General features: G+C 40.6%; 3 protein-coding genes across 20 annotated transcripts in view; 2 read left to right on the forward strand and 1 right to left on the reverse strand.

Annotated features, from left to right (window-relative positions):
* Nucleotides 1-1109: 1109 nt before the first annotated feature.
* Nucleotides 1110-9516, forward strand: WDR61 (WD repeat domain 61). Of its 9 annotated transcripts, none has more exons than XM_030016133.2 (11): nucleotides 1110-1134; nucleotides 1971-2014; nucleotides 2107-2134; nucleotides 2486-2591; nucleotides 3508-3680; nucleotides 4835-4983; nucleotides 5334-5427; nucleotides 6225-6318; nucleotides 6987-7079; nucleotides 7734-7812; nucleotides 9225-9516. In XM_030016133.2, exons 2-11 carry the CDS (start codon nucleotides 2003-2005, stop codon nucleotides 9312-9314), a joined length of 918 nt encoding a protein of 305 aa, XP_029871993.1. In that variant the 5' UTR covers nucleotides 1110-1134; nucleotides 1971-2002; the 3' UTR covers nucleotides 9315-9516. The 9 variants fall into 9 exon arrangements, with proteins under 9 accessions (XP_029871993.1, XP_029871991.1, XP_029871994.1 ...); XM_030016131.2 differs by lacking the exon at nucleotides 1110-1134 and adding an exon at nucleotides 1148-1342; XM_030016134.2 differs by lacking the exon at nucleotides 1110-1134 and adding an exon at nucleotides 1148-1338.
* A 901-nt stretch (nucleotides 9517-10417) lies between these two features.
* Nucleotides 10418-16382, reverse strand: DNAJA4 (DnaJ heat shock protein family (Hsp40) member A4). 4 transcript variants are annotated; one of them, XM_030016121.1, is made up of 8 exons: nucleotides 16279-16382; nucleotides 16008-16145; nucleotides 14128-14308; nucleotides 13092-13196; nucleotides 12049-12276; nucleotides 11739-11969; nucleotides 11119-11219; nucleotides 10418-11027 (listed from the first exon to the last, which is right to left on the reverse strand). In XM_030016121.1, the coding sequence occupies exons 2-8, from the start codon at nucleotides 16137-16139 to the stop codon at nucleotides 10809-10811; spliced, it is 1197 nt and encodes a 398-aa protein (XP_029871981.1). In that variant the 5' UTR covers nucleotides 16140-16145; nucleotides 16279-16382; the 3' UTR covers nucleotides 10418-10808. The 4 variants fall into 4 exon arrangements, with proteins under 4 accessions (XP_029871981.1, XP_029871982.1, XP_029871983.1 ...); XM_030016122.2 differs by having other exon boundaries at nucleotides 16265-16323; XM_030016123.2 differs by lacking the exon at nucleotides 14128-14308 and having other exon boundaries at nucleotides 16279-16301.
* ACSBG1 (acyl-CoA synthetase bubblegum family member 1) overlaps nucleotides 16342-24112 on the forward strand; it is a 54267-nt gene continuing 46496 nt past the window's right edge. For 3 of the 7 annotated variants that reach the window (XR_005932527.1, XM_030016115.2, XM_041123917.1), the window contains exon 1: nucleotides 23656-24106. Coding sequence is in view for 2 of the 7 variants with exons in the window: in XM_030016115.2 (XP_029871975.1) it covers nucleotides 24027-24106 (80 nt within the window). In the remaining 5 variants the exon portion in view is untranslated. Of the gene's footprint in view, nucleotides 16440-16631; nucleotides 16651-17223; nucleotides 17324-21639; nucleotides 22828-23655; nucleotides 24107-24112 lie in introns of those variants that run through there. The other 4 variants (XM_030016118.2, XM_030016117.2, XM_030016119.2 and 1 more) reach the window with 3 other exon arrangements.

Raw genomic sequence — 24112 nt, forward strand, 5'->3', positions numbered from 1 at the left:
TGCACAGAAGGACTTTGCGTGATGTGAAAACTCTGGAGGGATTAGAAACACTTTGTCTGTCGAGGATTATATTACAGTACTGCAGTACTCTATACAAAATTGCAAAACCAAATCCCGATCATTTGAACATAAGGTGAAAGTATTACATTTTAACTACAAATTTAAATGGAATAATTCTTAGGAGAATCCTGGTAAGAAATCTTACTTTTGGAAAATGCTTACCATTACCATCACTACTAACAAGAAAACGAGAATTTCTGAAATTCGATATATTAAAGCAGTATGCCTTAAAATCCTCTCAAAGCTCAATCTAAATAATCAGAGAACTAAGCATTCTGTAATTATATGTAAGAGTTTTACCCAGATTTTCATTCTTGACTGCAGAACTGTGTTAAGACACATTCAGAATTCCTGTTTTGGTTGTTACTTTGCTTACTCAGACAAGCTCTATTGATCTCAAAGAGCTTTGTGTACACATAAAGACTGATTAAAAGCTGTGGAAGGCCACTGATCCTTTGTCTTTAATTTTAAGCCTCAGGGAATCTGATTTGTTCTCCTGAACTTTAATTCTGACATTTTCTCCACTTCTAACTCAAGTAGAGGCAACAACTTGAAAAAACTCAGCTTCCAAAAAAGTCATACCTTTTTTTTTTTTTCTGGGACAGATGATTAGTAGGGAAACTTCCTCTCCAATGCAGTTAAAGCAGCCTTCTGTGCTGTGGTTAGAGAAATGGGCAGTACTGCTCAACTTTTACTGCAGCTCCAGGATCCTGGGAGCCGGCTGTTTATAAAGTGACCCAACAGCTCAGGGTAAGTAAATTTTGTGCTCAGTCTCCCCTGACTGGTTGGCATTCCTCCTCCACATCTTTGACAAAAGGCAGCCAGCGGCAATTTTCAGTCAGGAACTTCCAGCTGCTGAGGCAGCCGGCTTGGACGCACCCCTCATTCCCTCATGCTTTCCCCAGTTCGCGTCATTACTACCACCGCAACACCGGAGGTGTGTTATTTATAGGTATTTATGTCATACACAAAAGACGCCGATTGCTTCCGCACAGCTGCCACCACAGTGACCGGTCCCTCGCCCAAGGGGTTCGTCGTCTAAGCAAGCCCGACGACATGAAGGCCTGGGAAGGGGTACGGCGGGAAGCAAGCGGCTCAACACGGAGCCCACAGCATCAGTCCCACGGCTCTCACCGGCATCCCCTGAAGAAGGCGGCGGCGGCGGCGAGCTGGGCTGCCAACGCTCGGGCCCTTTGCGCTGCCGGGCGGGCGGGAAGGGCAGCGTCGGGCAGCCTGGGTGGGACGCGCGCTGCCCGGGGACCTGCCGCCGCCACAGGGGTTGGTGAGGGCGAGCCGCGACGGCCGGAGGGCACGAAGCCCGCGGCCTTCGCCCCCGGGGCACACCTGAGGCGCTGAGGCGGCTCCCGCCGGCGGAGGAGGGCGGCGGCGAGGGAGGGAGGGGCGGGCGGGGCGCGGGCTGCCGCCGCCGCCGCCGGGGCGAAGGGAGCGGAGCGGCCTTGGCCGCAGGGCGGCAGTAGAGAGGGCCAGGCCGGAGGTCCTCTCTGTTGTCGCGGTGGAGAGAAGGGCTTTGGGGAGAGGCGCTCTCGCCGCGCTCTCGGTGGTTAGGAGACGTTGTCGCGGCGCGACGGCGGCTGTGGTGGTGACGGTTGGCGGCGGGCGGAAGGCTCTGTGTCCGGCTCGGCTCGGCTCGGCTCGGCACGGCTCGGCACGGTACCGCACCGCACCGCACCGCGAGGGAGGGCGAAGGCGGCGGCGGGCCGAAGGGAGGCCGCGGCGGGGGTGCCGGGCCTTTGCGTGGCGGGCGCTTCCCGCCGTGCGAGCGGAGGGTGACGGAAAGGCCGGGTTTCCCTCGGGAAAACCCTGCGCCTGACGCGTTTTCTCCTTCCCGAACGGTGTCTCTGAGGCAGAGGCTTATTGCTGAGCCTAATGGGTGGGTTTTCTCCTTCCAGAGCATTCCTGTTAAGATTGCTGCCGTAAAGACATGACCACACAGGTAAATAAAAACGCAGCGCTAATCAAACTAATCGCTACCTTGATATTTTTTTAGGCTGCTCATACGTAATATTAATTATTTTTTCTTTCTAGTACGGTATTCTCTTCAAGCAAGAGCAAGGTGAGAAAGCACTGACATGTATTCAATAATACTGGTCTTCTTGGATGATGTAAAATTGATAATGGCAGATATACCCGTGAGATGACCTGGATTATGTTTATATTAAGTATAAATCTGAACAACTCAAAAATAGCTATGCGGTCTTTTCAGCAGTGACCTTGGTGAACAGAGTGCATCATGTGTTTTCAAACGATGAAAACGGTGACAAGGCTCTGGGAGCACCGATAGACCTGAAGAGCAAGGTCTCGCCAATGTTACAATCGGCAGTTTTAGCATTACCAAAACTGGTAGTTGTCTTCCATCAAAAGGAAACACTTAATTTTTAATTTCTATGCTTAAATTCTCTTTTAGCTCACGATGATGCCATTTGGTCAGTTGCCTGGGGAAAAAATAAAAAAGATGGTTCTGAAACAGTGATCTCTGGTTCTTTGGATGATCTAGTGAAGGTCTGGAAGTGGTAAGTGAAGCGCTCCATATTAACCAGTTTTACGCCTTGGAAGTAGCCAGTATGGAGATACAGTAGTCTTGAATTTCCATAATTTGCAGGGATGTTAAAAGTTACATGAGGGAAGGGGTAGCCTGGCACACAGAACTGTTCTCTTGAGCAAGTTTATCCGCTTTCCCTTGTGTGGTGATGTGTGCTTTCCCTTGGAATGGTAGCATTCTGATATGCTTCTAATTTTCAAAGAACGTGACCCTTTTTGCAAACGTGTGTCAAATTTTATATGTCGTCTGCCAGAGAAAAGTACAACTTGATGTATTTCTAAACCAAAGAATTAGAAATGCACGTTTTTACGAGACAATGCACTGGGAGCATGGGTACTGTGAAAGGAATAATGGGAATAGAGTACAAGAGGAAATGATGTCTTCCTTTTTAATTAAAAAAAAATAAATCCTCATAATCCTCATACAAGTGACACCGAAGTGTGGTTTTGCAAAGAAATTGTTCTGTCTCTTAGCCAAAGCAGTATTAAGTATGTGCTTCACTTTAATGACATGAGTAGCTCTGTTGTGATTAGAAAAACATCAGTCATTGTGTTTCACGCTATGCTGACAGATTAACAGTCTGCTGTGTAAGTACCCATGTATTGATGTGCAATGGAAATTTCCGTGGGACTACTTACAGACTTAAGGTGAAGTACATGCTTTGCAGAAATACGGTAAATGATTGCTCTGTTGGTTCTTTCCCGTAATTACAGAGAGCAATTTGTGTGTAGCTATCTTCACATTTCATGGGTGAAGTTAGATTCCCCTTTTGTTGAACAAAATGGAGAAATGTGGGTTGTCTTGTTTGTTTGTTTTGTCTGAGGTTGGAGATCAGTTAAGTACCCCCAGCTATTCATAACTAGGGTTTTCTTTCCCTTGAACAAAAGGAATGATGAAAAATTGGATCTACAGTGGACTTTGGAGGGTCACCAGCTGGGCGTGGTATCTGTGGATATCAGCCACACAGGCTCCATTGCAGCATCCAGCTCCCTAGATGCCCATATTCGCCTTTGGGATTTAGAAACCGGCAAACAAATCAAGTCAATAGATGCTGGTCCTGGTAAGATATCAGTGTTAAGCTGTCTCTGCGTAAGAAGTATACTTACTCTAGAGAGTAAATACTGTACAGTGTATAATTAGGGTATATGAGATGACTAGGTTTTTTTTTTTTTAATCTTTCTTTGCAAAAATCTTAGTGATTTTATGAACTCAACATAGAAGTAGTATCAGACAACTTTACATTTATTTTTTCACGACTTACACTTTCTCAGATACATTTAGATACGCTTTTTGCTAGATGCATAAAGCATCTAAGAATGGAAGAATGGAAACCATTCTGCTTGCTCTTACAGATGTATTGATAAAAGGATACTTTAAAAAATAATCCAAATGCTTATTCAGATTGATTTACAAAGACAGCCTGAACTTTCTTCGTAAGCACTGCATTGCACTGAATTTGAGCTGTATATGTGATGTTTGTTTATGCAGTACATCCAATCCTGAGTGAGCAAGTCAAAACACAGTAAAACTGAAGTCTGAATCAATGTTACATCCTCCAGGTTGGAATTCAGGGCCTAAGATCTTATCCTAAATATTTCATTGGTCCACTGGCATTCCCTAATTTAAGAATAATCTTGCAGTGTTTTAGGCAATTAATATTAAGCTTATAGAAAAAAACCCGTGAATTATATTGTGCCAGATAAACACATTGTACTGCTATAAAAAGGTATGTTTTTTTAAATTCCGTTGCAAGGAATGTTGATCTATGTTACATTCATATATATCTGCGTTTCTTCTGCATCTTCTTTGCTTTGCTAGATACTAGTGTTGCTTTCTTTTACTGGTTTAATATCTTTCGGTACCAAGAGAAATGTAAGAATTTAGACTTAACTCATGCAGTCTTAAAATCTAAATTTATTGTTACAGGAGGGTCTAACAAGCTCAAGGTCTTACTAGAAAATGTAATCTTTCACTAAACAGAAATAAATGGTTCAAGCTATGCTCCATTAATTGCTTCCATAGAAGGATGTTACCTTTCGTGAGCTTGTACACTCTTCTTACGAGTATGTGGTAGAGTTTAGAGTATTAAGAGTGGTAGTATTAAGAAGAGCAGTTAGGGGGTCAAATGTCTAAACTGATGCATACAGAACTGACATTGTTGAATAAGAACTAGAAAGAGCATTCAGCTAACTGATTTTTTTCTTTTTAATACAGTTGATGCTTGGTCCCTGGCTTTTTCACCTGATTCCCAGTACCTTGCAACAGGAAGTCATGTGGGAAAAGTAAATATTTTTGGTGTTGAAACCGGAAAGAAAGAATATTCTCTGGACACCAGAGGAAAGTTCATCCTTAGCATTGCATATGTAAGAAGCAGAATTGATAATTTCTTATGTGAAATTGCTGTTGCTCTAATTGTTATAAATCAGATATTTTTGTTTCCATCTATCAGTTTATCTCTACGTAATACTAAATGACAGCCGTTCTTTGATAGTTCCAAATATAAACTGCATGACATTGCCCCCTTCATCTATCAAAAATATACTTTGATCTTGCTTATGTATAGTGAATAAGTTAGCTGAAGTCTTCAGGATTTTTGGAGCCCAGGTATCTTGCATAGATCATATTTGTGAAAAGTTGCCAAGAGCATGTCAGGGAGGTACATAGCATAAATGCAAACAGTTGTTAAATGCATACTTTTTGTGTTTTATTACAGAGTCCAGATGGAAAATACTTAGCCAGTGGAGCAATAGATGGCATTATCAATATTTTTGATATTGCAACTGGAAAACTTCTGCATACGCTAGAAGGTAATGGTTTGTGTATTTGCAATATCCAAGTTGTGACTTCATTCCTCAACAAAATTAAAGGATATGACGCAAGTCAGAATAAGATACAACAGCCATGGCATAAATAGTTGATGTTTTTGTCCATTAGGCAGTATTTAGTTATTTAGTGTGCTGTTACTTAAACCACTTAAAATATTAGAGGCAAACTGTAAACTCAGGTTTGCGTCATAAATGCCTCTCTCAAAAGGTACAGTCAGTAATGCTTAATTAAATTCTTAAGTTGCAGTTTCTTCTTGTATTGCAGTGCAGTACAAGGGAATGAAGCTAAGCCAAATGTCTGCTGCCACGCGTATGATTTTTCTTTTCACTATGGTATCAGTTTTACAGCAATTTATTCCCATTTAAAAAAAAAAAAACAAACATTTTATGTTTTAGAAGATGTGCATTTTTCTAACAGATAAACGGGTTTTTAATGTTCATGCAGTATCTGTCCAGTTGTTGGGGTTTTTAACTAACTCTACCACTTAAAAAATACGAAATAATATTAGAAAATGTGACCTAATTTCTAGTAAAGATCCATAGCTGAAAAAATAAGATACTTTTGTGTTGCAGTGGACATGCCTTAACATTCAAAGTTCAGAATTACTGTCAGTTTCCATTTTATGTTGTGAGAAGAAGCCTGTAGAGGCATAGAGAGAAAGACTCTTCAGAGGTTGCTTTCTTTTCACAGGGAATGCTGTTCTGATGTAGCTTCTTAAGCACTGTCATTAGTAAGACGAATAGCTACATTCTAAGCCGTATATAACTTTGAATTTCAGGTCATGCGATGCCTATTCGTTCACTGACATTTTCTCCAGATTCTCAGTTACTTGTAACTGCTTCAGATGACGGCTATATCAAAATCTACGATGTGTAAGTTGTTGTTTTGCAAGACATGCTAACAGGAAAATAACTGTTCAGAAAGGCTGATACTGTAAAAAATACATTAAACCCTCTGCTCTCTATAATTCCCTTGAGCTTTTGGTGACTTCTTTGTGTAATAAATAATCTTAAAGTACTATGCACTTAGATTGTTTTTAAAAAATGCATAGGTGGATGCCAGCCTTAACTTGGAAACAAATTACTTCCCTCATATTTGCCCTGTAGGCAACAGGGTAATTGTTTTGTATATCTATCCTGTGTGTTTGTGTTTACCCATCTTAAACATCTGTTCTGTACCCAAGAAATTATATTTATGACCTATTTCTGTTGCATTGTGCAAAAACTTGGAAGACCCTGGGAGGAAAAGGCACTGCTGTAGTAATCTTCACTCCCCTAAACCTGCACTACTTTGCCTTCTTCATGCTAAAACTGTTTTGTCCACCAATGCATCTTCTTAGTGACTTCTTTTTATGTTAACCATTTGAATTGGAAAAACAGAATCTGTTCTAACACCATTTCAGCTTGGATGAACAAATATCCAGAAGTCACCTTCCATGACCTTGCACTGAACCATTCCCGACTGCACTAGCTAGAGTATATTCCTGTTGCTTTTACCCTGGAATTCACAACCCAAATGTTAAAATTTGTTCTTTCCACAGGCAACATGCAAACTTGGCTGGCACATTAAGTGGTCATGGATCCTGGGTATTAAATGTAGCATTTTGTCCTGATGATACCCATTTTGTTTCCAGGTATTGAGGATTTTTAACTTGTTTATGCTTACTGAAAAAAAAAAAATTTATAAAGGGAGATGGACCATAAAAAGTAAATGTGTACAGATTGCAATGGAATCTATAATGGAATAACATACATTACAATTAAAGACTCAAGAGCCAGTCTGTGACATGATAACAGTTGTAGTGAATAGTATTTTTTAGTGCAAGTCATCCCACTGCAGTGTAGTTCCCTACAGGTGACGAACATCTAAACCTAAGAGAAGGGCAGTTTGAATCTCAATACTGAAAAAATGCTGTTGAATTAAAAAGTACAACCTCACGTGGTAGTATATTCATCTAGTTGAACTTTAGTGTTAACTCTTAGAACAGCTTAGGCAGTTGGGGAACCAAGTATATGTAACAGGAGTATCTTTATCCAAAGAACTTGCTTCAAAGAATTTTCTGGCTAGAATGGGAGTCTTTGTTTTCGTGTTGTAGATATTGAAACAATACATGTATTTTAAAGGGAACTGGAACCTGGCAGAAGATGCGCTCCTTTGCTACTTCACCCCTGTACTTAATGGGTGAAAGAGGGTTTCTTATGTCTACTGTATGAGATCTTTTAAGCTTTGCACTAAACTGTAGTTAATCTATTAATTTAAACATTGATCAATAATATTTTTCTTTCAGTTCATCTGATAAAAGTGTAAAAGTTTGGGATGCTGGAACGAGAACCTGTGTTCACACTTTCTTGGACCACCAAGATCAGGTATCTCTACTATTGCTTTATCTAGGTCACTGTGTTCACAGGAGAACTTTAGTTATGTAGTTGTGCACATTTGTGCTTCAACTTGGTGCCATAGCTTCAGGGTTGCACTTTACCTTGCCGTAATGAAATCTTAGAAGTTGTTCATCATTATTTGGCACTTAATATTGAACTAAAACTCCAAGCGTGTAGGTTGATCTCTTCTAAGTAATTACATTTTTCAGGTCCAAATAAAGGCAATCCTGAGTGGCCAAAAGGATTCTTTCCAGACTGTATTTTTTATCTTTTGTCTATGATCTTGCTTATTTCTATCACTTACACAGTGTGTGAATGTGTTAAGGGGGGGAAATACTTACTTAAAAGGATGGAATTATCTAAAAAGGTGCTTGAAAGCTCCCTTGAAACTTGGGACTTTTTCCTCCTCATATGTCTGTAATACCCTACTTCCCCCCCGCCCCAGTGATAGCTACCTGTGAGGGAAGTCAGGTATCTACCAAATGTTAGGTGTTAAGTAGAATGATGCTATTTTTTAATGGATCATAGAGGAAGACTTAACAAAGGAAATTCTTTCAGATTTTATTTGGGCTCTTTCTTCCATAGTACTTTTTTGCTGGTAACCTTTTCAGTTATCTACAGCTATGGGGGTTTTAGTATTGAAGTACTAAGCAGAATTAGATTTCCAGTGTTGTTTTAGCTGTTGTTTATAACCTTCTAAGTTTGTGGAAGGTAGAGATGTATTGGCTTTTGGGAAGGCTCATTTTAATGCAAAATGGTATACAAGATTCCACAAAACATGCTGTTGTCAATATACCCATTCTGCAATCCCATGTTAATATGCTGGGTAGCCTTCACTCTTCCTGATGGAGATGGGGCTCACTTAAGATCTTGTTTGTGTAACTGTCGTTAAGTCAAGTCAGAGGACTGACCTGAATTTTTCTGAGTTTGCACTGATAAGTAAATGGCTCACTTAATTAGCCCAAGGATAAACTGGATCATTCTTCAGTCTGTCATGAGCTGTCAGTCTGTGTGAACTGTTCCTCTCTTGCTTTCCTGAAAGCACTGTAAAATAACTCTTTTCAGAAAGGAAAGATGGGATGGGTAAGAGTGAAGATGTTAGGTCTGATTTGCACAAAGTGGGGCAAGTACATTTCAGCCTTTTTCAAGTGTCTTTAGATTGTGTAAACCATCATCAGTAGGAGTGGAATGTACAAACCTGTCAGGCTACTAGATGGCAGTGTCCTTCTCTGGTGCATCAACCTCATCTGCTGTTAAAGCAGAACCCATAATCGGGCCAGCTCTAATAAGGTGATCCTAAATAATCTTCCCTCTTCTGCTTGTTGTAGTCAGTAAATATGACTGCTATGAAGACATTTTTTCATTTCCTGTCACTAACCTTGTGTATGTCCTATTTGCAGGTTTGGGGAGTGAAGTACAATGGAAGTGGGTCCAAAATTGTATCTGTTGGAGATGATCAAGAAATTCATATTTATGACTGTCCAGTTTAAGTGTCTTAACTCAGACCCTCTGGTTCACTCTTGTGGCAGTATCTGGGAATACTATCATCCTTCTATGTCATTTTTTAGTATTACAAAAGCATTTTAGTAATGCTGATCTGCAAAATCAGATATGTTTGTATGTAATTTTGATTTTGTTTAGCATGAGAGAAAGCTTTACTTTTTTTAAAATAAAAGCTACAGATGCAAGTAACTTGTGTCTCATCCTTGGAAAAATGTATTTTTGGAAATATGTAGTCATGGGTGAAGTAACTGCACAGTTAATCTCCCCTGCCTTTATACATAAATAGACTGGAGCTGAAAGTGTTGACCACATCTCACAGCAGCTTATTTTAGCAGAAGGAAAAGCGACTGAGCCTGGGTGGTGTACGCATGGGAAAGGAGAGCCTGCACTCATCTGGATGTTGTCCCCATGTATGCAATAGGGTCACGTAAGTTGAACACCTGTTCTGGCAATTGTATGGTGATACACAGCTCATTCATCATGGTTTAACTTCACTGAAGAGTGCTAGTTGTTTCCAACCCGGACTTAATACAAACTCTACTAGAAAAACAGATAAAAGGAAAAAGCTTTAATGTGATCATTCTACTGTGGTATCTTTTCATGTTATAAAACAGCAGCAGTATCCCCAACACAGGTGGTTTTGGTTTATCTGTCTTAGTTAAGGCTCAAGTAAACAACACCTAGGAGAAAGTAAAAACCCTTTCTAGGGAAGGGTGAAATATAGAGCTTGAGCTTCTGAAAGACCAAAATTTTATTTGGAAATATTTGCCTTTATGTAAGGGAGAAGTATGTAGGGTACACTCTACACACATTAGAAGAATATCTTATAACTCTAAGTTACACTTACATGGAGCTAAGCAGCTAAAGGAACACTACTACAACAAAAGAACACAGGGAAGAGCACTATTATGCAAGGAGTGGGGCATGCACAGAATGCTTCAGACATACAAAATGAGACAGGTACTAGTGTTGTAGCTAACACAAAGATGAATATGGAGAACCATCTAGACTAGGTGGTAGTAGCCTGAGCTTAAAGAAACTTACTTAAAGGGGGTACTAGAGTGGCTTAGAAAGTACAAGAGAAGCATGATAAAATGTGAAGAGTTCTATTTATTAGAAGTTACTTCTGCTATGTTTTATTCTATGAAATTAATTTTCCAGTATGAAAGTATTTACATAAGACACTCCACTTAGCCTCTATCAATATTGCCAAAGTCTTATATAAATAGCATAGGTGAAATAAATTGAGAACCTTCACAGCAAAGGAAAATGTATACCAACTCAGTTGGGTCTCAGCTGTGTGACATTTGCTTTATATATAAAGACTACAAGAACACAATATAAATTAGTTACAAAAAGGTGATACTGACAGCGCAGCAACTCAATTTGCTGAACACAAAAACCACAAGCAGTGGCTATTACAGCCATGCAGTTTTCATTGTGAAAATTTACATTTTAGATGACATCCATTCCACCTTGCTTTAAGATGTCTGACATTGTACTCCTGTTCTTGGACCCTCCTCATCTTCTTCGTATGCTTCTCCCCCACTGTTACGGTAGGTTTGCTCACTTGGATCAAAATCTTCAAGGTCTACCTGATCCATCTCATCTGTAATCATAACATCTTCTCGTGGAGGAAGCAGAGCCTCTAGCAGACTTAGTTTCTCTCTTGGAAGCCAGTAGTGCTCTGGGAACTGGACCTACAATTTCATATATGGTGGGTTTTTTTAATGAATACTTACTCCTGATGCCAACACTGATACCTTTGCTACAAAAAAGCAGTCAACTTACCAAAAATTGTATAATTAAGCTGCCTTTGTCCATTGGAGATTTGTAGACAGGCATCCCTTCATTGTAGATACACTTTAGGTCACCATGTTTTATCACTTCACCTACATGGAGATTAAGAGCTGTAAGTAAGCTTACGTGACATTTCATAACCATGAAAAGCAGGTTTATACACAAGCAGTGTTCCCACAGCATCTGAGGGAAATGAGTTACCAACTCAAAAAAAGGCTGCAGACTGAAAAGTACTAAAACCAAGCTATACAGAAGTAAGGCCATTTAGGCTGTTTCCTCTACTGTAAGAGAAGCAGGTTTGCTTAGCACAGCTTTCAGGCTGAATTAACAGATAATCTAGTAGAGTTTAAGTTTCTGGCCTCTTGAATATTTTCCTGGCTATCTACCCACTAAGGCTGAAGTTTATTAAGCAGCATTTGACAGCTTTAGCTATAATTCTGCATGTAAAGTTTTAGGAGTGACAAGAACGAACTAAATTAAATGACCGCAAGTGTAGTTTGAATCTGTCGCATCAACTGGTTTAAGACAAAACATCACCCCCCCCAAAAACCCCAGTCCAGGCACAATGAAACAGGCAAGCAGTTTATATAGCATCAGAACTCAAGACCTACCTGGCCTAGATGATATGACAAGAACTCTGTTATCCAGAGTTTCAATGGTCTTTCTGAAACCACATAAAGCCTCCGAGAGTTGAATTCTCATTTTTGTGATTAAGTCATGCCCTCGCCTCTGAAAGACACTGTGATCCTTTTGATCAAGCACAATTATAACATCACCAGGCTCCAGATCAGGCTCCTGGTCACCTTCTCCATGAAATACTATCTTCTGACCATCTTTCATACCTGGAGAAAAGAAACCCATTTATTCTCTGCAGAACTATAGACTACGGTAAGGGACATAGCACAAATACACATTTCTTACCTTTATCAACATGAACTTCTATGATCTTTTTCTCTCTTACAACCTTACAGCCATTGCAGTTGTCACACCTGTCCTTTGGATTTATTCTTTCACCTTGGCCTTTGCATTCTGGACACACAGTTTGGATTTGTTGTACCATTCCAGGTCCAATCTGCTGAACTAGAACTTGCATTCCTCTTCCTTTACACACAGGGCACTTTTCTATTGCCCCTCTCTTTCCACCATAACCTTTGACAAAAAAGTTAAAGCTGATCTCAGTCTCAGAAAAAAAAAAAAGTTACTTGACAGTAGTCAGGCTGGAACTCATTGACTTCAAGAGCACTTTTAGGGCAACTTAGTGTAGCTCAGTAATATATTTCCAATGTAATTGGAATTTAGTTTCCATCACAAAACACGCCCCACGAGTTAGAAGTTTCTACATGCAAAAGAAAGTCAAGTTTTCTATGCACAGCTTATTTCATCAGCCTCTGCCCCACCTCCCAATACATCTTGGTTTTCAAGGAACTATCAGCATACCAACTTCCAAGACCTAGACATTCCATTAATACTTTTGAAAGAATCTGCTTACTAAATATTTAATAGTGTACTAAGATACAAGACTTCATTAAGATTTACCTCAAAGACTAGTCATTACAGATACTTAATAGCTGTAAAATAAGTTGTGTAATCCAAGCTAGACTTCTACCAACAGCAATTAAAAGAAAGTTTAACGAAACAGCCATTTATTAAAGTTCCAGATTAAGACACTTTTAATTTAGGTACCCTTAACTATAATTCTCACTGAGTTTAAGTCTGCCATTAGAACAATAACTTTATACCACTATGGATAAGCATAAATAAGAACAAAATACCCTGGCAGACTTGGGGGGTGCAGGGGAGAAAAATAAAAATACCCCCCCACACACACTTTAATTCCCAGACCCCAGCCTGCCGATGTTCTTTGAAAAAAAAAAAAAAAAAAAACAAAAAAACCCAAAAAAATACTTGGACTAAGAGGGGTTTGAAACCACTACTTTTTTTTTTTTTTTTTTTTTTTTTTTTACCTTCACACTTTCCACAAATAACATTCTTTTGCAGTGCCAGTTTCCTTGTGATACCATTATATAAGTCTTCAAGAGATACACCTAACTGGTGCACAACATTTTTGCCTTTAAAAAAAACAGAAGAGCAAGATTAATTCTGATTCGGCTGTTGTAAGGACAAATGTTTATTTAAAGTCTTCTATGCTTGTTCATACATGCACAGTCTCACTGAGGAAATGTAAAGTTCATTCCAAACTTTGAACACAGCTCAGCCCCCTTAAAAGCATGTAGTTCCATCAGCTTCCACTGAGCTGCACCCACTTATGTCAGAACATAAAGTTTAGCTGTAATTAAGCAAAGCATCATTAAAGCCACCCTATCCCTGCTCCTACCCCTAATTTTATAAGCTTAACTGAAACAGCAAGATGCAAGGACACTACCAGCTTCAGATCTAGTCAATTTAGAAGTTGCTATTATGCCTACCTATACATTTCCATGCCACTTCATAGCATAATTTCAAAGATTTTACAGCAAGTTACTACTTGCTCCTTCAACAGACTTTGGGCATGGAAAAAGACAAAAATCATACTGTGCTTTTGGCAGCACTCTGTACTCAGTTTCACATAATTTCTCCCAAATATTTCCATGAGATTTAACATTACTGAAGTTTAAGTTGATGGTGTCCTTTGAAGCAAGTTGCCCAAAGCATATGAGCAAGTAAGGCACAGATCTAGAAAAAAGATAACTTAAAACAGGTCTAATTCAACGTCTCTAACCTACCAATGTCTCCCCCTCCCCTACACGTTACCCACACCCACTTTAACAAAAAATAAACAGAACTCATCAGAAAGACTGCTATGGCTACACCATGTTATCTACTTTATCAGAATCTTAATGCTAGAGTAACTAAAAAAAAAAATCATAGTTTACTTGATCTACTGTTGCAACGAGTAATATCCACACTATGTACACTTAGCAGAACAGCAGTACCATAGCACAGGTGTTTTATGCTTAAGTGCATGGTTAGAGTTTCTAGAACTTGTTTAGAACTGTGTACCTCTTCTCTCTCTATTCATTCGGCCTCCACCACCAAAGAACATGTCAAAGATGTCCATGGGTGAAGAGAAGCTGCCGCCACTCAGGCCTCCTTCTTTAATAGCCTGCTCCCCACCCTGGTCATAGAGGTCCCTTTTCTTTGGGTCCGACAGAACTTCATATGCCTGGGATATGAGTTTAAACTAAAAAGAAAAAAGAAGCTCTGAACAACTATGACCAAGAGGAAAAGTAACCCTCTCATATGCAACTCCATCTTCAGATTGAGCCACTACAGCATTTGTCTTTTTTCCAAAAGGAAACTCCCTGAACAAATGCGTAATTGACTATAATAGAATGCTTTTGTCCAGGAAAACCACCCCTTTTCTCCCTCTCCCCCCCTCCTCCCATGTTGCAAGCGGGCTTAATTCAGAGTCACATCCAATTTACAAGCATATGCAAAGTATGCTTTGATGATGGTGGTAGCTGCAACCATTATACACCTCTAACAGATCCATTTAGAAAGGGATATGATACTATCCCCAAAGTCTTGGGGATCCCCAGATGCTCTATGGCCACAGCAGTGCTAGTTATTCTAGAGCTACACAGGGATCCTTCATGCCTGCTGAGCTGCTACATCCAGCTAGAACTAAACAGAGATTTAAGTGACCAGACACTGGTGTTGCTTACTCATTGCAAATAGAAGGACTTAGATACAAATCAAAGCATCCACTGTATCAAAATAATTAAGGGATTTTTTTGAAATAGCTATCAAGAATTTCCTATTACTAAGACGACTAAGTCAATTTTTAAGCTCAATTTGCTCTTACTGAAACGACTACTTCCGTTTTAAACATGATTTACTTATAACCAGGTAAAGCAGTGTAAGTAAAAAAGCAGGCCAAAAATAAAAGCAGCAAAGGTTACCTTTGACTATGTTACTATTTAACTAGCTTGGGTTTTGTAAATTGGTGTATTAAATACGCAAATATGGAGCTTCTATTCCAATGTTAAGGGACTGTCGGACCAGCTTTTAGATAAATAATCCTATCATTCAAGTTTTCCATAGTTCTCCAATTGTGGTGCTCATTTATCCTCCTAGGCAACATGTGGAGTTGAGCGGGTCTCTGCTAATAGCACGTAAAATGGTTATGTTGTAAACAGTCCACCCGTGCACAGCCCAATGATTTTCGCTGGATAGTTACCTTGTACATCTGCATTAGCATTTTCTCGGAAGAAAACTCATCCTGTTCAGGAACACAAATCCGTCCAGGGCAACCCCAGCACGCACAGCAGTGCTGGCAGCTAGATCCACCACTGGCCTTTGCAACATCTGACACAGCACGATGGCCATTAGAGCACTAGAAATCCTTTCAGCTTTGCCTGTTTTAACCAGCATCTCCGTAAGAATGAGCTCCCTTGTCAGCTACGGGGAGACCGGTAGGAACTGCGCCCCAAAAGAGGAACTAACACACCCCCTCCTGCCACAGCTGGGCCATCAGGCCTGCTCGCAGTTTCAGATGTCTTTCGCAGACTCTGAAGAAGGGGAGCCCTTCACTTCCTCGCACTATGCTGCGGGAACGGCGTTACGTCCGTCCTTCGGGCAAAGCACAATTTTCAGGTAAAATTACGGGCGCGCTTCCGCAGGACCGGTACGCGGCAGACGCGCGGTGCCCCACGCAGGCGGCTCCGCCACAGCCCCGGCTTCTCCTTGGCGGAGTCGCCCATTTTGAGGCCCAGCGGCGCCTGCGGTGAGCCCTGCCGGCGCGGACAGGGCCCGGCCCCGGCCCCGGCCCCGCGCCGCCCCGCCGCAGGTGCCGCCGGGAGCACTGCCGCCTCACCGCGGGCGGCCCACCGGCCCCGGTCCCAAACCGAGCCCCCAGCCCGCCCCCGGCCCCCGCGTACCCGCTCGCCCTCGCTGGGGTTCTTGTCCGGGTGGTACTTCAGCGCCAGCTTGCGATAGGCGCGCTTGATCTCCTCGGAGGAGGCATTGGGTTTCACCTGCAAGATGTCGTAGTACTCCGTCTCCTTCACCATGGTGCCCTGCGGGAGGACGCGCCACGTTAGTTTACTTCTCCGCTACCCCCCCCCCCCCCCCCCCCCCGCCCGGGACGCGCGGCCCAGAGCGGGCCACCCCCGCCCGGCATCCCGCCGAGGCCCACCGGGCCGCGCTCACCGCCGCGGAACGCCCCGCTCCTGCCGCCCCGCTCGCCGATCGCCGTTGCCCCGCCTCTTCCGCGGGTTTTATACGGGCGCCGGCCGAATCTTCTGGAATGACGCCGCCCTACGTCACGGCCTTGGAACGGTCTAGAATTCCCGCGCGTGACGTCACCGCCGGTACGTTCCCGGGGCGGGGGGGGGAGCGGAGGGGGGAGTGTTTTGCCGCCCGGCAGCGCCCGGCGCCTCAGGAGCGGCGGGGGGGGGGGCGGCTGTGAGGAGCGGGGAGACGCCGCGCTGTGGCGGGAGCGGCCCGGGCAGGTCACTTCCCGCCTTCCTCCGCCGGGAGGAGGAGGCGGCCGCTCTGCAAGGGGCGGTTTCTTTCTGTCAGGTATCCCGGGTTTTGGTCGCTCAAGTGCAATTTCACGTCAGCCTCCTTAGTCGGTGGTAGTTTTCCTTCCTTTCTCTCCCGTGAAAGGCGCTCGTTCGCATCTGGCCTCCGGAGAGCCCGACGAGCACCCTCGTACACACTTCCCCGCTCCTGGCAAGCGAGCGCTGGCCGCGCGTTAGAAGTTGATCTCGTTAGTTAATAAGGCTGGATTTCTGACGCCTTTTTCCTCAGTATTTTAGGCGTTTTTAAATTAATTGAGCTAAAGGTGTCCCCCCGCTCTGCATGCATTTGTTGCTCGCCCTTTTTTCGAGCCGGCCTGCCGACAGTGGGCTGGAAAGCTGAGTGAGTTTTCATCTGTCTCCAAGCAACCAAAGGTCTCCAGTTAATTATTTACTGCTCAGGTGAAAGGAGGTAACTGGTGCTGGTGTGGGAGCTGAGTAAAAGCATATTTTCATAGATGACAACAGATCAAGGTTGAAAATGACAGGTGAAAAATACAGAAAAGCTGTATGAACTAAGAAGAGATCTTGTTCAAACTCGAGTAGAAATGCTTACAACTACTTTTTATTCCAGGAAACAGTTCTTTATTCCTGGAAACAGCTTTATAAAACAAGAACATCTCCTCTGGTTATGATAACCCAAAGGCTGCAGCGCTCCGACAACCGCAGTACAGGTAAAAAGTTAAGATGACCATGAAGAAAAGAACCCTGTTGCATTGCCTAGCAGTGGAAAATGAAGGGAAAAAAAAAAAAAGAAAAAAAAGGCAGTGTGGATTTTGAATAAAAATTTTTGATGGTTTAAAGCTCTAGTGCCATTATAATGAACTTTCTACTGTATTTCACGTAAATACTATTAGAAGATTGAATTAATGCAATCTGTTCTTTGTGTACTCCTGCTTATATTGAGCATGTAGACTTACTAAAGGAGGGGGAGCTAATCTACGGGAAAATAACCCAAAATATCAATGAAAGGAACAGTTCAAAACCACAAGAAAGAAATGAGCGTTGGTAACTATTATTTTCTTTGAAGCGTAATTATCAGCAGCTGAACATGTAAATCTGTGTTTTGCAATTGTGAATTTATATTGAAAAATAAACACAGAAATTATTTTCTAAAATAACTATAGTAAGTTACTCTGTAAACTTGTAGGCTGAGAATTGTGTATCCCTTTTTTAAGGGGGAAAATCCAGTTTATTTTAGTAACGGTGTTCACCTTAAAGATAAATTAGCTATAATCCTATAGTCCTGAAGATAATATTCCTGTTTAAGAAGAAATGATAAATCTGTTAATAGCTTTGCCATAGCTGAATGCTTCAGTGGGTGACAGGCTTTCAAAGCACATAATGAATGTCACAGATCAATTTATAGTACGTTGTAAAGAGACAGTATGTAATTTCTGTGAGTAGAAACCCTAATGTAGGTATCCATAGATATTGGTAAATATAGTATGAACTCAGACTCGTGGGTGGTTTCTTACTAGTAAGAGCCAAAAACTTTGCTGGTATGGATCTTTGCTTAAGAGGATTGAGCCTCCTGCTTTGTTTACTTTCCTTTCATTTTATTAGAGGGATCTATCAGGTTATATTTACTTTATCTTTAATAGTATTTGTTTTCTCCATCTTTGGTTCCAGTTGGTACAACCAAACTCCTTATTTATTCAAAGAATTAGTGGGAAAAGTAGTAGGGGCTGGTGGTTTTGATTACAAAAATAGGAGAGAGATCAGTCCATCAGTATTCTTCACATCATCATCTGCATCTCCTGCATTGCTCTAGTCTGGGAACTGCAGTCATCCTGGTACCTGTGGGGAATATAGTACTTCTCTAGCTGTCTGAAGCAAAACATTTCCTATTTATCAATACTGTATTTATGGAACAGAGTTGGAATCTTCAGTAGCTGATTTTACTCATCTAATTTGTCATAATTAGTAATAAATGTAATACAGCCTGTAGACATATTTCTCACCAATTACAGTGGTGGTTCCTCTACTCAACAAACCTGGTGATCAAGTGTGTATATGCTCAGTTCTGGTTTTTTTGCTACACACCTTGCCTCCTTGAGTCTGTGGTTGTTCCTAAGCAGTAGTTGCTTACACGTTTCTCAGATGAACAGCTGATCTCTTTTACTATTCTTTCCCTTACTTTCTCTCCTGCTGCATGTAATATTATGAATGACTTTGTCATTTTTTACTTGCACAGTATCAAATTTGCATGTAGGTGTAAACAGGAAAACTGCCAGAGAATTTCTGTTCTCTGCAAGTAGGCAGGGCTGGACTGGGATTGGAGAATAATTAAATCCTACTGCCAGTTTCATTTAACCACCAGAGGACTCTGCCTTCGGTTCTGAAATAGGTATTCCCACTGTTGGCACAACACAAGTCAAAACACTGCCTCACACCTGGCCTTGGGAGCACACAGCATCTTTATATGCTACAAGAATTATGCATTTATCTTTTAATCTCTGCTATATGAAATTCGCATGGAATCTCCTTGTTTGCATTTCTGTCTTTTATGTGGCCATGTTACCATTTCTCATTAATCATGCCTTCTAAACTGTGAAGCTGTTGTTGGAAACAGCATCCTGGAGACACAGGTAGGAGTACAATCTGCTGAACTGCACCTGCGGTTTCTTGCAGCACCCTTGATTTTTGTAAAGAAGTTCCAAGAATAACTTTCATTATGAACACCTGAAAAAAAAAATCAGGAATCTGAGGGCTTGAAACTTGTGTCTGTTTTCAGTCACACAAAAGATAATAGTGCATATATAATATAATGCATAAAGAGCTTGAGTAGTCCTTCTGGAAGGTAAAACCAGAATCACAACAGACTTTCCTTGGTGTTGAGCTGGATTCTTTCAGCATCCAAACCTGAACAGGTACCACGATTTCTACAAAGCTGTTAGGAAAACACCCTTTAAATAATACTTTTAACCTATGATTTTTATTTTTACTTAAAATATACTTTAAAAGGGCTATTTAAAGTGTAACACTTTCATGTAATGGACCTTTAATGGTACTGGAACTTTTTACCCATAATTAATATCTCTAAAGGATGTTTTGTACAGAAACAAGCTCTTCGGAAAATCTTTTTGCCTGTGATGGAAAGTAAAAGATCGTATCTGCAAGAAAATTTAAATGATGGCATTTGTTTTGAGCTATTATAGGACAGTGTATAGTGAGTGACTAGCATCTTTAGAGGATTTTTCTGAGGCAAGTTTTAATTAAAATGTGCAACAATCTGTAGTAATTAATTTTAATTCCTAGTAATACAGAAGGAGTAAGAACTGTTTTCATAGTACAGTTTTGACTGGTTAAAGGCTGGGCATCTCTAAGTGGTTTGGGCCTGTAGAAAATTTGACTGCAAATATGACAGGTTAAATGAACACCTATAGGTAAATGTGAAAACGCAAGCTATTTAATTTGACTCTAAACCAATCTTTTCCTTAGAAAGAAGCAGCAAAATTGTTTCTAGATGTGCCTGTCCTCAGACCAACTGTCTTCTTGACCTGACAGGATGTTCTGCCTCTTCCCAGTTGCTCAGAAACAGCTGCCTCTTTTTCCAGATGTGCATTTGCAGCTACTTTTTTTTTTTTTCCTTATGGTTCTCTTCCTTAACTAGTACAAACTGGTAGTTACAGGCAAATCTAAGATGCTTTCATTATTGTCACTCAGACTCCAGAAGCTTTGCACAAATTAATCTGTGTTTTTTCTCTGTATTGTTGTAGAACAATTCCCTAGAAAGCAGAATGCATTGTTCAGAAAGGCAACATGAAATTCCTGTTGCTGTGGCATGGTCAATGAGAGAAAACATTTTTACAGAGAGATTGCTACTGGAGATTTCATGAAATATTAATACATGCAGCTGGTTATGCTTCTGGATAGCAAACTGTTTTGTGGGATAAACTGCTTCACCTGACGAATGTACGTGAGGTAGTCTTGTTGTTTTTGCCTACAGATGCTGATTTGAGTATGGATAAATTCTCTTCAGTTTTGCAAGTATGGGGAGACACAGCTAGGGGCAAAAGTTGTCCTTTTCCTAATCTGAATTCCTTCATTAGAAATGAATTAGTATAAAAAGTGTATGTGAGTTTAAAAAGATGTTGCTTGCCTAGGGCTTTTCATTACGGAATCTGCCCTCAGCATCTTCTCCTTGGCCCAAGCTAGCGTAAATTTGTTGATCTTTAAGGTATGTGTTGAGACTCATTTGTTTACTAAGACTTAATGGAGGCTTAGCCACAGTAATGTTTGAAGACATGTTTGGATTTAGAATTTTGCTTAAACTCTGAAACTTACTCTTGTTTAAGAGTAACTGTGGAGTTGATTGTGTTTTTATTTTAGCTAAAATGTTTTAGAGGCCAAAATTAAATCTTTAATTTTATGAGAAACTGGGGGGGGGGGAATATCTCTGAATGTATTGTGTGTGAAAGCTGTATATAATAACAGTAAATGCAGTTAACAGCCATCCAGGAACATAGCAGAGAGCATGCTGCAATTAGTAGCAAGTTGAAAAACTGCCAGGCTCAAAGAGGACTGATTTGAAATAATGCAAAAAAGATTAGAATTGGTGCCAGTTTTGTAAATAAATGTAACAAAGCCTTTGAAATAAAAACTGTAAAGGTTATTAGATGTTTTGCTGGGGGTTGTTGTGGGGTGAGGGTTTTTTTTTTGTTTTAGACTCAGTGCTGAGGGTCTGGAATAACAATAGGCCTACCAGTTGAACAACATGCTTGTACCAAAAAGCATTGTTTTACACTAAGATGTTTGTTACACAATTTAAAAAAAAAAAAGGCCAATCGCACAGAGTTGTTTTGTTACATTAATCAACAACCTGCTTAAACTAATTGGGATGAACAGCAAGGAGCATCCAGAATTAGTATACTCCTTCATTCGTTTTAAATGCAAGTTTTATGGCAAAACATAAACATTCTTGCCTTACAAGTAAAGAAATGGGGGAGGAAACATCCTGTCCCAAACATGAAGGGGTGCTGTACATTCCACCCACGCTGAGGCTGATGGGCACATTGTGGTTCTGTTGGTTACTGACCTTAGTAACAACATCGCTTTGTTTTGGCCTCTGTAATATTTCTGCTTGGGATCTTGTGACAGTGCAAGTTTGTAGTGACAAACTTTAACTCTAAGTATCAGTCACTAATTCCAGAAAGATACCTATCATAATTGCAGAGCAAAGGATGTGAACAGTATGTGAGCTTTATTTGCCTCTTAATTTCCTCCATAGCTTTGTAAGCCTGTCAATACTGAGAAATCTTAACCTGTAGCGGGAGAAAGCAGCCCATCCCACTGCAAAAATTCAGTCTGAGTCTAGTGCAGTCTTGTGGAAGTTGCATGCGGCTAGATATAGGCATGAAAGAAAATGACCATAGCACCATGTAAACTGCAGCATGTAGAAATTGTTTAAAGGTAAAGATCATTCCTTACTCAACTCTATGTACGTTGCTAGCCCTATTTGTTAGGATTTATTACTTGAAACTTGAAGAGTACCTAGAAATGTTGTACCAGAACTACAAAGGCAGATGCTGCGTAGAACTATTTCTTACAGCATGATGTTCATAAACCTATTGTTAAAATGACAGGACTGTTTGTAGCTGACAATTGCAGGAAACCTACAATTTATCAGTCATGTGAGTTTTCTGTTACAGTCAAACAGTCCAAAAGCAACTCTTCTCCACCAGTCACCCCTGATAAATTGCCCTTTTGTCACTTTTGTTACCGGGGAGTGATTTAGCATCAGAGAATCCTTGATTGCATCAAAATAATTTTCTAACCATTAGTTAGTTTAAGGAAGATTATATGAAAAGCAGAACAAAAAAATCCTTTCCAAACACAGTATGTATAGAAGAGATGTATATTTGAGGTTTTCTGTTTATTTGCTGAAAGTACAAGTTTTAGAGAATTAACAGCTGTTTTCCTTCCATGAGACCGTTCTGTTACCTAGCCACTCAACCCAAGATGCAATCCAAGCAAGGTAATTAGTGGTTGTCTAGTTGGATTTCTGCATATAACATAGAATGTAAAATGTTTTAGATGACCAGAAGAAGAAAAAAGAATGAGATTTCTTGCAACAGAGTTTAATCCTGGTTTTATTTTATGGTATTTCTGGAAAGCTAGTTGCAAGCCTGTGGAAGATACCTAGTGGCTTTCTGCAAAGAATCATCAGAACAAAGTGGGAATTTGGAGAGTTACCCTAAAATGAAGGAACTAAATCAATCCTGACAAAAAATGAATTTTTGCTGCGTAAGATGACACATTTTTACCATTGAAATATCCCCTGTTCTGTGTTCAGTTATTTTCAAAGCAAGTTTCTGGTGTGAGAATAGACCCCTTAGAATCCCAATGCGAAGTTTTCTTTCTTTTCCTTTCATTTCAAATTGCATTATCTACCATTAGGTATTTGGATGTGGTGCAAGATGCTCTGGAATAAAAGTCATATCTTTCTATAAAGTTAGATGTTTACTAGTCTTATGTTTTCCTAATCACTATGGCTTTGTACCACTAAATAAAACATTCTAGATCATGTTCTCTGGCTCTGAAGGCAAATGGCCTGGCACAGCTTGCATCCTTCTCTTCCTCCTCCAGACAGGGTAGTCATTAACTTCATCTCCCAGTAACAGCCCCTGCCCTGGGTTATCCCTGGGGTTAGGGAAATGCCAGTTTGTGCAGACCAAAACCATCCCATGGAAGGTGCTCGCAGTGGGTGGCTTGAGCCATTCTCTGGATCTTTTTTTGTTTACTAGTATAGAAGTAACCTAAGTAGCTGAATGAGACTTTCTTACATCCTGGGAAGTAATTTGTTTAGTCATGTATAGAAACTGCTACAGTATATGGTAGGCCTAGTTTGGTGAAGTTGATTAAGTGCTGGTGTAGTTGTGATGCTGGAGGAGGTGCTTGGCTGTTGAAGTACTGGGTTTTATAGGTATAATTGACTTGAAGGCATTTCCTAATGTAATTAATCTGCATTTTCTTTAAGAAAATAACTTCACTGAATGTTCCTTTTTGAAACTAGAGTTAATAAAATTAGAATTGCTTCAACTTCTATGAATGAATTCATTGGAAAAGAAAAGATTTGCATCTTAAAGCATTGTAGACTCATTAAAATTCTTCTCATGGATAATTAAAGAAAACTGAATTAAAAGGAAAGTTTAACAGTAAGCAGCTCACAGGCAGTGCGACATTTCAAGCATGTTAAAATCGGAAAGAAGTAGCTTTTGTAGCTGTAGTCTCCTCCTCTTGTATTATGTGTTGTTTTTTTTTAAACAAATAACCAGTTACTGTTGGTTTCTTCAGTTGTCCAAGTAGCTTATTTATGCTTGACCCGCACAGTTCTTTAGCATATTTGTGACCAGCTTGAGAGGGTTTGTCAGCATGCCTAACAGTGGAGAGACTCTTATGAAAAAATTACAAGATGAAAATGCAATGAATATTTCAGAAAGCTATGAAAATGGGTAAAG

This window comes from Aquila chrysaetos, chromosome 5 (genome assembly GCF_900496995.4).
Source record: "Aquila chrysaetos chrysaetos chromosome 5, bAquChr1.4, whole genome shotgun sequence".
Lineage (NCBI taxonomy): Eukaryota > Metazoa > Chordata > Aves > Accipitriformes > Accipitridae > Aquila > Aquila chrysaetos.

Coding starts and splice junctions, on each gene's coding strand:
- WDR61 (XM_030016133.2), top strand. Junction 2,135..2,485: donor TCTCTTCAAGCAAGAGCAAG/GTGAGAAAGCAC, acceptor ATTCTCTTTTAG/CTCACGATGATGCCATTTGG. Junction 5,428..6,224: donor ACTTCTGCATACGCTAGAAG/GTAATGGTTTGT, acceptor TTTGAATTTCAG/GTCATGCGATGCCTATTCGT.
- DNAJA4 (XM_030016121.1), bottom strand. CDS start 16,139: ATGGTGAAGGAGACGGAGTACTACGACATCTTGCAGGTGAAACCCAAT. Junction 12,277..13,091: donor TATTTGTGGAAAGTGTGAAG/GTAAAAAAAAAA, acceptor TTTTTGTCAAAG/GTTATGGTGGAAAGAGAGGG. Junction 11,970..12,048: donor AGAAGTTCATGTTGATAAAG/GTAAGAAATGTG, acceptor TCTTTTCTCCAG/GTATGAAAGATGGTCAGAAG.